Source organism: Drosophila willistoni, unplaced genomic scaffold (assembly GCF_018902025.1).
Source record: "Drosophila willistoni isolate 14030-0811.24 unplaced genomic scaffold, UCI_dwil_1.1 Seg555, whole genome shotgun sequence".
NCBI classification, from domain to species: Eukaryota; Metazoa; Arthropoda; class Insecta; order Diptera; family Drosophilidae; genus Drosophila; species Drosophila willistoni.
In genome coordinates this window covers 1801-15149 of record NW_025814478.1, presented here as the reverse complement: position 1 = coordinate 15149, position 13349 = coordinate 1801, and the positions used below count along the sequence as shown (strand labels likewise).

Sequence of the window (13349 nt, the reverse complement as noted above, 5' to 3'; positions counted from 1 at the left end):
CTCCTTCAGTTAATTATGTATATATGTATGAATGTATATATGTATGTAAGTGTCTATATATGTATGTATGGATATATGTATGTGTGTAAATATGTATGTACGTATATATGTAAGTGTCTATATATGGATATAAGTATGTGTGTAAATATGTATGTACGTATATATGTACATATGTGTTATTTGTTGCCCTTTTTGATGTGTTGTCCATGGTTTGTGTAGTTGAAGGTGAATTCGTTGGTGTGGTGACTGGGTAGGTAACTCGCGCTAAAGCTCGATATAGCCTGCGCCAGTCGGAAAAATATTCCGCTTTAAGTTTTAGCTCCATCGGCGAATTGTCGATGAAGAGTATGTTATGCCTGACTTCAGCATTGTTTGGTGGCCCCAAATCATCGCATTTTGGCCACTCGTGTTGATCCTGCAGCAAATAGTCTGGACCGTGTAGCCAAGTTTTATATTTATTGGCGTTGTTTGTTTTAGTAGCAAGATCTGCAGGGTTAAGGTTGGTTGGAACCCAGTTCCATTGGCTAACGTTTGTGAATTCCAGTAATTCGCCCACGCGATGCATGACGAATTGTTGAAACTTTCGTGGATCCATACGAAGCCATTTGAGAACAGTCTTTGAGTCGGACCAATAACAACTCGAGTTAATTGACAAACTTGGATTGCGTTGGATTCGGTTACTCAGCTTTGCTCCGATAACTGCGGCCTGCAGTTCCATCCTTTGTATAGATAGTGGACTCAACGGTGCCACTTTCGCCTTGGAGGCCACGAAGCTGAGGTAGGTTCTTTCCCCCTGGCGTATCCGAAGGTAGCAGACTGCTGCGTATGCCAATTCGCTGGCGTCAACGAACGTGTGTAACTGGACATCATGGATTTGATCGCTGCTGTTGAAATAACATCTCGGGATGGTCAATCCGGCGATTGTTGTAAGGATCTGTTTCCATCGTATCCATTTGGGTAACAATGCGTCGGGCAAACCAGTATCCCAGCCAATGCCGCTTCTCCAGACTTCTTGCAGTAGGATTTTCAGCTCTATTGTAAAGCATGAGATGAAGCCGAGTGGGTCGTACATTGACATAAGTACTTGCAAGAGCTCGCGTTTGGTTGGTATTTTGTCGCTGTCTAAAACGTTGCGCTTCAGCCTGGCGAACTTGCAGATGAATGTGAATACGTCGGAGTTCGGCATCCAATATAAGCCGAGTACCTTTTCTGTTGCGGTAATTTCGACAGCTTCGGGGAGTAGCGAATCGCTCTTTAGTATTCGTAGGACCTCCTTCGAGTTCGAAGACCAATTGCGTATGTGGAAACCACCTGCTGCATGGATGTCTCTGACTTGAGTTGCGATGTTTCCGACTTCCACGTAGTTGTCGCCGCTGTATATAAAATCATCCACGTAGTGGTAGTCCTTCATGGCTTGTGCTGCTTGAGGGTACTGTTGGCAGAATCGATCTGCATTTTTGTCACGAATAAAGTGTGCAATGCAGGGTGCGCAATTGATTCCGAAAGTAAGCGCTTCCATAACATAGACGTTAGGCTCTTGCCTCTCGGATTTGCTGTCGAACCACAGAAACCTTTGCGCATGGGTGTCTGCTGGTCTCACTCGGATCTGGTGGAACATCTCGGCGATATCGCCACAGATCGCCACTCGTCCCACTCGGAATGAGAGTAAGAGGTCAAACAGGGAGTTTAGGAGATCTGGACCACTCCAGATGTAGTCATTCAGGGCCTTGCCGCCGGATTGGGCGGCTGCATCCCATACAAGCCGGACCTTCTCTGGTTTATTTGGATTTTTAGTTATGAAGGTTGGTAGATACCATGTCCGTCTGTTTGGTGCAGCTATTTCCTCCGGCGTCAGCATGCGAGCATAGCCCTTTTCGACGAGGTTTTCGATTTGCTTGGTGATTTGCTCCTTCAACTGTGGTTGTCGGGAAAATTGCTTTTGTAGGCATTTAAGCCGTTTTAGTGCGTTTGCGTAGCTATCAGGTAATAAAACTTCAGGGTCTTTCCACATTAGACCGACCTCGTACCTGCCGTTCTTCAAGGCAGTAGTAGATTCAAGTCTGGTTAGAGCTTGAGTTTCTTCTGGTGATGATAGCGGTTTTGCTGTGGTAGCGTCTAATGAGAACGCTTGTTTGATGATCTCATGCAGCTTGGCGTCTGCGTCTCGGCATCCACACATGTGAACGCTGACATTAGCTCTAGTGGCCCTTGATGGCGTGGAGCTTTGTAGTGCCCATCCCAGTCGCGTCTTTGACGCTATTGGTTGGTGCCATGCCCCCTCTTTGATTTTAAGGGGTACGGCGAGGTTCCAGTTATTTGTGCCGATTAGGATGCTTGGGCGTGCGTTGGTGTATGATGCTATCGGTAGTCCCGCTAGGTGGGGGAATTGTTTGGCGACAGCCCTTATGTCGATAGACTGTACAGGTAGATCCAGGGTATCTACACTGTGAAACTCTTCCAAGTAGAATTAATTGCCATTATGTGGATTGGCAACCGTAAGCGTGACACGTTCCGATGCATTTTCTTCGCGTGTTGTATCGTTGGTCCATTTTAGATTGGCGTGTAGAACCGTGGGTTGACCCGTCGAGTTCAGTTAAATAATTAACTTTTCCGGTTCATTTAGTGGTTTACCACTGTAAGATTAATTTATGGAATTAATCTGTAGAATTAATTTTTAGAATTAATTCATTGCCTTTATGGCGTAATTTATAGAATTAATTTATAGAATTAATTCCTGGCATAATTTATAGAATTAATTCCTGCCATTAATTTATAGAATTGTTGAGTTTGGCGCTAAGGTTCGATGTTTTAGCGGGCCCACAAGAAAACACTCCACTTTTCACGTGATACTTCATTTATTTCTTCCACGTGTATTTCTTATGCTAATGGGGTGTGTATGGTGTGTGTGCCGTATGCGAGTCGTTATTATGCGAGCCGTTTGTAAGCGAGCCGCTATAAATTAATCGACCTTACTCGCGGTTGTAACCAAACTGTTCTGTCCGCCGCTTAGTAACAAGCATAGAACCTAACATGTAAGCTTAAAGTGCAAGATGCAACGGTTAATTTCCCAGCACGTAGGCTGGTGCTTAAGAATAAGTATGAAAATGAAAGAGAATGAGTGATATGGGTTAACCCATTGGTGGCTGCGTCGGGTCTGCTGGGCAGTTAGCGAATTTCGGTGGCAACAATAGGCTTAAATAGAATAGAAGAATAGAATTATTTAACAATTTATTCCTTTAAATGCATTTGCTAAACGATTTCAGAAAAGCCATTAAATGGAAATTGCCACTAAAATAGTTATAAACCATCTGGTAACACAAATTTTGTTGTACAGTGTATTAACATTATAATTAATATACCCTTTTTAAGAGTACGTGCATATGAAACGAAATGTCAAATTTAAACCACGATTTCAAAAGGCTCGCATATAGCACCTCTCCTCCTCCTCCTCCTTCCCCTTCGCGGGTAAAACAAAAAACTACCATTGAAATATTGCAATGGATAATTACAAAATACTTAAATGCTAAAATTATATGAAAACTGGATTGCACAAGTATTTGTTGGAGTGTTTTGGTTGGTTCTATGCACTTTCTACTTGTTCACAGATTAATCGTGGGTCAAGGTGGGTTGGAAAAAATTAATTTTGTTGCCAACTCAAATCAATTCACTATTGATTCTGATTTTTTCTTTATGTTTGCTCATTTAAAACCAATTTCGTGAAATTATCAAGAGCGTAAATCATATGTTTGCACACTTTTTGTTTCACTTATCGCTCTGTTTAGATTAGAATAGAGAACCCTAGATAAGGCCTGTGACTTCTTTACTAAGTCATAAATTACATATACTAAAGAAAGAAAATCATTAATTCAATTGAAATGGGGGAAACAAAAACAATTCCATGCGGGTTAGTCAATCGGTATATCAATGAGGATATACTTCAAAACTTTATATCATAAAGCAGATAACACAGTTTAATTATATTATTATTATAATATAAAATTATTTGCAACCTCTGATACTTATCAGAGTCACAAAGGCCTAAGCATAGGAGATAAGAGCTAAGATTATCGAGATAACAGTTACATTAGTAAAGCTGATTAAAAGTAGTTACATATGGAGGGTGTCCAATTGATTTTTAGAATTTAAATATTGGATTTGATTAGATTCCTCAATGTGAGGTTAAAGTAATGGTAAATTGGGGAAAGGAAATGATAATTTTCTAAGTTAAAGCTTTTTAAAATGTTATTAACTGTTAAAAAGTGAGAAAAAGCGAGATCTGTGTGTCTAAAGCGAAGCTTACTGATTTTTATGAGATCGAATCGTGAGAATTGTTTCTGACTACAGTAAAGTGCCTCACACCTTTTTATAGTTTTCAATACTGCATACATTTTTCGGAATAGGTATTGACATTTGCCTCCGTTTCCAAATTTATATTTTAATTCAATTCGTATCATCTTACAAATACAGTCGAGTCTCGATAATTCGTACCCCGCTAAATCGAAAACCTCAATATTGCGTCAGAAGCTGCTGGTCCCTTGAAAAACTTCGTTGGAATGGAAAACCAGGTAAATCGAAAACCTCTGTAATTCGTAAAAATTCTGTTTCCTTGCCATTTCGAATTATTGAGACTCGACTGTATTTCAGTTTTAGTTTCCAATTTCAAAAAATTGCTTGGACATAAAATTGATTAAGATTTTAGAACAATACGCAAAAATTACAGTAAAACATCGACATATCGAATATAATGCGACTTACATATGTGGAGTTTGCATGTTTTTGTTATGTGGAGGTTTTACTGTATTTGTTTTGCGAATTGTTCTTAAATCTAAGCTGGGAGATACAAAACATCATGCATATAATGAGATTTTTGTTCTATATCGATGTTTTACTGTATTTCAGTGTAGTTTCTTTCTGTTTTTTGTTATTGTTGTTTACTTATATTTGGTTAGAATTCTAGAAAGTATTTATTATACCCTTGCCCAGATCCCAAAATTTGAATGTGATCGGATAAATATAACACACACAGACGCAACGCTACATGAACTGTATGTGTATGCGTGCGTTGCTTTGCTTTGGAAATAAGGGAAGAAGAAGAACAAATTGTAAAATAGAGAGTAAAATTGTTTTGTTTGTATATTGATGAATTGAGTTGCAGAAAACAAATTTTGAACATGTAAAATTATTATTACCAAAGACTGCAACGGTATATAAACTTCGGCATAGCCGATGTTAGCTTCTTGGATATTTTTTTTTAAAATTAAGACTTATTTTTAACTCTTTTTAACACTCTATGTGTCACTGTGATACATGCAATACTTTTTCGACTCTAAGGGAAATTATTGTACAGACATTTTATAATATTTTTCAAAAATTGTATTTTTATTTTTAAATTGAGTGGTCTAGGTATTTTTTTTTTTCCAAACAATTCACATTATTTAGAAGGTCATCTCTTATTTAGAATTTACAAAAATTTTTGGGGAATGGATCTTTTTGTCTTGCTTTGTCCATAAAAACAGTGACGGATCTAAAAATAGATTTTGGGTAGTGAAATCGTTCATTTCAGGGGGGAAATTGTTCTTTTATTTCGATGGATATATATATTAACGAGGTAAGACATCGTTTTTAAAAGAGGAATTTTCTCTCATTTTCTACCCTGTAAATCCGACATTTTTGAATTAATTTTTGCAATCCAAAATGTTTCTAAGCTAACCTTAGCTTATTTTATTGAACTTTATCCAGCGATACCAAGGAAAAGAACAAAAGTTTTCATTTTTATAGCAAAAATTTAAATAATTATGTTTTGTTTTCATAAATCTATATATATAGAGATGCTTATACTTGCTGTCGATTGTCACATTTAACTTAAAGGTTAAGGTTAATCTTTCAGAATTTACTATATATATTATTCTATTATTTCATATGTCATCATAAAGAACGAATATGTATAGAACACAGCAAATTTCATCTGTTCTCCCCCTCCCTCTAGTTGGTCGCTTTCGTTTGAGCTCGAGTTGTGTATGCATAAATCGCTGCTGATAGCAAAATTAGTTGAAACCCCACCAGCACCGCTTACCCCTCGCCAGTCGTCAAACCGCATTTGTTTTCATTCATAAAGAAAAATCTTGTTTATTGGCTGGCTACCAGAGTTGGTCTATATTTATATTGTTAGCTTTGCTTGGGCGGTTTTTCTTGGATGCTTTTCACCGGTGAAGGGGCTATTGCCATTACGAGGCTTTTGGCTGGCTGTGGCTCCAGTTTAATTGTTATTGTTTACTACAACTTTTGGGAGAAGTAGGACGAGGAGGAGGAGGAATAGGAGGTGGTACATACATAGTAACCTCCACAAAACAAGTCAAGTTGAGAAAGAGTGACCAAGAAATGCAATCAAGTTTGGGTGGGTCTACTATACATTGCTTTCATTCGATATTTTTAGACTGGCTAACAAGCGTCTTCAATAGCCGTGATCGTCTAGTGGTTACGACCCCATGTCGTGGCCGTGGTAACCCAGGTTCGAATCCTGCTCCATTATGAGGAGGCATTGTCACGGAGAAGATTAATTTTTTTTTTAAATTGTATTTTTTATAGAAAATTTACATTTTCTTTACAATGAATGTGATCCAATCCCAATGAGGAAAAGGCTATATCAATGAAATCAAATTTTAAATATAGAATAGATTTAAATTATTTCATTTACGGAATTTTCGTTTTCAAAATAATTTATAGCGGACGTTGACGATACTATGCGCAGTACGTTCAAGTGGCCCCTACGACACCAGGACAAAGCCTGTTACGCGCGAGCCCAAGCAGATAACTGCCCACCTCCCACCCGACCGACCGAGGGGTGCAGCCGTATAACGCACGGCATGAATCGCGTGGACAAAATACACAATAGAAAAGACAGACAAACACATAATACTATAGCTATCTATTAACTAAATGGGATAGCATAGATGTTTTAAGCATATTAATAGAAAACTCTGAGCCGATTACAGTGGATAGAAGATTTTAATCAGAGCAGAGGACCCTAAAAGGTTCATGCATAGCTTAGTTAGAAGAACAACGACTAAGGGATAAAGGTATTAAAGGATGTCTACTTCGTCTACATGGTACCGACAGATTCACCTGAGCTAATAACTCAGGCGAGTCGATATCACCAATTAGGAGCTTGTGCATAAAAATGACACCAAGCATAATTCTACGGTTAGTTAGGGACGGAAGGTTAATCAAGAGAAGTCTACTAGAATACGAAGGCAAATTGACATTGCGATCCCAGCTTAAGCCACGAAGAGCAAAAAGCAAGAACTGCTTTTGAACGGATTCTAGTCTAATCTGGTGCGACTCATATTGAGGTGACCAAATGCAAGATCCATACTCTAAAATAGGACGGACAAGCGAAGTAAAAAGAACTTTAGTTGTATAGGGGTCATCAAATTCTTTTGACCATCTTTTAATGAAACCCAGGACACTCATGGCCTTTGCGACCGTGGTGGAAATATGGGTGTTAAAATTTAACTTATGGTCCATAAGTACGCCCAAATCATTCATATTATTTAGACGTTCTAAAGGGCTATTGTTTAGAATATAAGTGACCAGTTGAGGAGAGTTACGAAAAAAAGTCATTACCTTACATTTGGTAGTGTTAAGATTTAGTAGATTAAACTGGCACCAGGATTGAAAGTTTTTTAAGATCAGCTTGTAGCCGACTAAATGAATCTGTATCTTTATAAGTAAGACAGAGCTTGACATCGTCAGCATACATAAGCACACGCGAATGAACAATGACTGATGGAAATTCGTTAATAAATAGTGTGAAGAGCAGAGGGCCAAGATGACTACCTTGAGGTACACCAGAAGTCAAGAATTTCAATATCTTTCTCTTTTAACTCTAATTGTAAGACCGATATCTATATTTTATAAAATCAGTAATACGGACGATTCTTAAAATAATTTGAAATATTAATTGAGGTTAAAAAATTTCATATTTTTAACTCTAACTTAAAATTTTAAAATATTCAAAAAACCATAAATTTTTTTAATTTTTTAAATTATAAACACTCCGAAAATATTTAGAATTTCTATAAATATTCCTTCTGTATCTTTCTGCATCTTTAAAATGAGTACTACTAATTGAAGTTCCTCCTATATCTTTTAAAAACATTTCGTAATGATGGTGAAATTACATCCCATTTAATACGGTTTTTAAAAACATATGTATATTTTGAGTTATTATAAAATTTTATATATTTATATACTTAATAATAATAGCAGTATAGACATTCTTAACATGCAATAACATTCAATGATTTCTTTTTAAGAAATCTTTTTATGTTGCATAAGTAAAATAAGATAAGATTATTATTCTGTCATTGATTCAAGTCATTTCTTTATGAACTAATCACCCCCTTGAAACCTGCCCACCCCGCTCGAACCCACCACAAATTGTGGTATTCCCAATCCCTTTATATTGCCAAAACACCTTTGGGTCTTAAATTGGTTTGTGGTTTCTCATTAGGTCCTTCGTTTTGGCAGATCCGGCTGTGGCTGGCATTGACTTGAATTTTAATTTAATTGTAAGCAATTGACAGAAATACACAAAATCCACTTCGAAATCTCTGGCGAAACGATATTAAGACGCCAGCAGCTGGTGTTGACATAAAAACGCAATAAAAAATAAGGACGTTATTCTTAAAATTGATAAACGAATATGGAATACCTTACAAGGACAGCTTAATATATTGATTCCAATCTTAAAGAAAAAAAAATGGTTACGAAAAGTCAATGAAAACCCAAGGTGAGTATTAAGTAACGTTTCTATGTAGTTTCTTAGGTCTTATAGTTTAAGATTCCTTCTCAAGAGAAATCTCTAGATCTGCGATAAGCCATCAGTGTCCATCTGTTTTGCCAAGTATTGCAGGGTGCTCCTTAAGAAAAATCACTCAAAATCAATTGAATGTGGGCAGCCGTGTACCCATCGAGGCAAAATCAAGGTGGCAATCGCAGCGACAATGCGCTTTGTTATCAAGCAGTTGCTTATTGGATTTTCCAGTGAAAAGCTATTGACAATATATGGCCATCATTTGATGGATTTAATGTTACAAGAATTTATTGTTCAACATATTCACAAGTTAGTGGATTCACTTGAAATACTTTTCAAATACTTACATTTGCACTGATGAGTGTGACATAATGTGACATATCGTAAATTTTGGTTAGATAAGTTTGTAATAAATTATTACTTGAACAAAGCAGCTAAAACAATTAAATAAATCCATTATTCTTGTTTATTTCTATATTTTCTTTGTTGAATTTGAACTCCGAAAGATAGAGAATTAAATTTCCCGTCGAATTATATATATATATTTTCAGAAATCGGAAATAGTTAGAAATATTAGACTTTTTATATGCAAGCTTTGCCGTTCTTTTTTCGCTTCATTTAGTTGGCAATGTAATTCCCAACTAGTTTTAGCGTTGAAGATGTGGTATGGCCATTACAATTGTGGATTCTTTAGCGAAGTCTGCTGATGATAGAACTTGGTGGTTCTTGAAATAGCTATACAGACAACCTGCTCACCTTTTGTGCTGCCTATGATTTAAAATCTTACAAATAAACCAGTAAGATTGACCTGAAGCCCCGCTCAAACAAATTTTTTGATTAACTTCAATAAGGTCAAAATCTAGACAAATAAAAAAAAAAAAAAAATAAATAAATAAATATGATAATCTGATGCTATATGTACAACTGATTGAAACAATTTTGACATAAGAATGGATACATTTGTTAATTTTTTTATAACATTGAAAATTTATAATGTACTTATATTGTGACACAGTAATTTTCTTTGTAAATATGTAGAAACTTAGAAAAAAAAGTGTTAAAATTTTAAAAACAAAATCAAACTTTTTAAGACATTTTGATTACCAAAATGCACTTTCTAGAAAAATATCTGATGCTTGAAGTATATAAGTACATGAATATGTTCCAATCAGGTGAATTTGTAGGTTCTGCATTTCTTTAAATTTAAATCGAATCGACTGCAATAAATGTTGGGTAAAGAAAATAGCAAAACTTGATGTTTTGATAAACTAAAACTCATCGAAAGCTAAAGCAACTTAAGAGGCAATGTGTCAAATAATATGTTGCATACTTCTGGGGATTTAAACCTTTTTGGTGAACAGGTTGTTAGTATCTGTTCTTTATGCCTAATTAAACTCTTGTTACAGCCGAAGGCCTTAGCAGCTATGGCTGTCCCCCCTGTAGCTATAGATTTGTCTATAAGCTAACATTGTACAAATAAATAAATAAACTCTTAAGTAAAAAAAAATTGAAAAAAAAACACAGTTTTGCCTTTAGGCAATGTCATTACCTTTTGATTAGCATTGAAAAACTCCAGTGACGTAAACATTTACATAAATATTGATTAAAATTCTGATATGCTTAAGGGAAATCCGACTTACTGGCGGCACTTATTACGCTCTAAATTTTCCCAAAAGACCGACACACAATTTATGTATATCCGGTGAACCATCTTACTGAAATTTAACAGAAATTTACAAATAAAACGCCCACGTACAACTGAGACAATCGTATTATACACAATGTACACAACAATACAACATAATAGCCATTTCCATGTCGTTGCATTGAAAATAAAGTAGAAAAATATACAAATATTAACCCTAAAAGCGTTGCTCGCATGTTGCTGTCTATCCGTGTGTCCGTCCGTCTGTCTGTCCGTCTGTGTATAGGTCCCAGTCCTGGAACTGGGCCTGGTTCAGTGTCCGTGTCCTAGTGCGTATGTGTGCAATCGTCTGTATTTATGCATTTACATATATTCGTTTAAATGTATGCATATTGAATGGATAAAAGGGATTTTGCTATTATTTTGTGTTGGCCAGCCTGAGTTGGGGGATGATGTGGAAGATGAAGAAGAAAAACTGGTGTAAAGTCTCCCACATACATTCACTCTTAATGGTATCTGTCTGGAGGCCGTGAGTCATTTTTTTTTCTTTTTTGAAAGCCAACGCGCCGGAATCTCAGTGTTCACTTTTAGCCATTGTTATACATTTTTGTTTAACACTCAATGAATTCATTATATGGTTTATAAATCGATCTAGGTCGCCATTCACATGGCCATTTAGTCTGACAATTGTTTGAAATGGCTAAGCGGAATAGTCACTTGTCAGAGTTTATTCCAAAGGGCGATCCTCTGCGAGAGACAATTTATCTGTCAGACATTTTAATGCCTGATGATGTCATTTAGTTGACTTTGGCATACTTTTAACCATTTTTTATAATACATTCTATTTATATTCAATTAAAGCACATAATCTTATCTACTGACAGGATGCTTAATGTTTACATTTCTTTGACATGATTTTCGATATGACTGTTCGAAATATTTTACCAAAAGAGCTAAAATGCTAGAAGGACTAATGAGATTTAAAGCCCGAGAATACATAAATTATAATTAGGTAATAAATGTACTATCCTGTAACAATCCAAAAAACTAAGTTAGAAAAAAAATATAAGTTAGATCACTTTCCAGTGGAGTTGTGATTTCACTTATTTTTCTCTATTTTCATTATAACTTTTTGCAAATTGTTCACGCCACCGGGTGAACAGCAGTGAGCGGCGAAGAGCAGTGAAGAGTGAGGAGGGTTTTTTGATCCTCGGCATCTACGGTCACACCAGGAGGGGTGACTGGGTTTTTTCCAATGGGCATCGCCATTATTCTGAATCGAGATTTTCACCCGAACACCCGTTCATCTCCTTTATAATTTACTTTGCGATTTGTCACTTTTTCAAACCGAACCATTTCGTGTGTGTGTCGGTATACCTTGTGAATTAAATAAATCAAACATAGAATTAAAACGAAGTTTTTCGCGCGTTTTAATCATTCTACTCACGTACGAGACCCTGAAGATATTGGCACCCGCCAACCACTTGAGACTATATCGGGTCCTTCCGCCCCTCCACAAACATTGGTCCTTCGAGCCGGATATCCTTCCGCTCCTCCAGCTTGCATCGGCGGAATTCCTGATAAGTACAAAAATTTCATTATTCGTTTCATTTGCCCCTACATACTAATAAAAGTGTGAGGTTTTCCCGCTTCTCCATAGCGACCTACACACTTTTACATATTGTATGTACATACCTGACCTGTTCCAAGGGTCCATGGTAGTTCCTAATCCTTAGCGTGTTTGTCCAACGTTCTCGTTTTACATTACATTTCCATTTTTATTTATATTTTTCCCCGCACTTGTCCAAATCCACCTCTTTTACATATGCATTCACATGTACATGTAATTTCCACAGCTGTTTGCCAAGTCCGCGTAAAGGGTTAAAAAACAAAAAAAATATTAAAGTGTTATAAAAAATAGAAAAAAATAATAATCCAAGTGTTCACCGCATTCTCTTATGTGTTGAAATAATTATTTTTAATGCCAAACTAATTTCGGCACGCGCGTATCTACACACATCGTCATCTGTTGATGTACGCGCATATGTACATATCCATGTACATATAATCACTTCACACATTTACCACAACACAAAAGGCCAAAAAATATTGTTTTTTTTAATAGCACTTAACGTATGCACCGCGATTTCTTGCGCGTTCGAATTAGGTGCGAAATTAATTCCTCACGCGCGTCTTTGGAAACCGGTGCACTTGCTTACATATGTACATACATACTTACATAGTCATACATTGCACATATGTACATATCCACAACACATAATCCATTTCGGTGTCGCGCATTGATTTAATACCACCCCACCTCCAATTAAATGACAATTACTTACGTTATTTTTGTTGTGAACAACGCGTGTGCACACATTTCTATATACTCACCTGTGTACTTATGCATGTACATACGTACATACATAAAGCATTTGTCCACATGCATTGATCGTTTGTTTTGTTTGCCTTCGCGCACAACACTCGCGGTGTGTAAAAGCGTTCTTTTGTTCTTGGTTTTCTCTTTTTTTGCACAACCACAAAAAATTATTAACATAATTAAACAACATCAAAATATAAACAACGGCCGACAGCTGTTTTCGGAGTAGTGGTGACACGTGAGTCGAGTCGTGATATCGATAGGCGGCTAAAGCGCGCAAAATTCAAATCACATTATTTCCGATTCCCTTTTTTCGCCTAATTATATATCCGCCCATATTTATAAATAAATACATATATATTTTTCCAGCACTATCGTGCCCACATTTATATATCCGTCCATATGTATAAATCTTTTATATAATTTTTCCGGCCAACTTTTTGCGCTCATATATGTATCCGCCCATATTTATAAATAAATACATATATAATTTTTCCAGCACTATCGTG

General features: G+C 36.5%; 1 protein-coding gene across 1 annotated transcript; it reads right to left on the bottom strand.

The window, feature by feature from the left end:
• Nucleotides 1–866: 866 nt before the first annotated feature.
• LOC124461604 lies at nucleotides 867–1773 on the bottom strand (the record flags this gene model as incomplete). The annotated part of the gene is made up of 2 exons (XM_047013121.1): nucleotides 867–1011; nucleotides 1071–1773. Coding segments are annotated over 2 exons (848 nt in total), but the record flags the coding sequence as incomplete, so codon positions are not given.
• Nucleotides 1774–13349: the final 11576 nt, after the last annotated feature.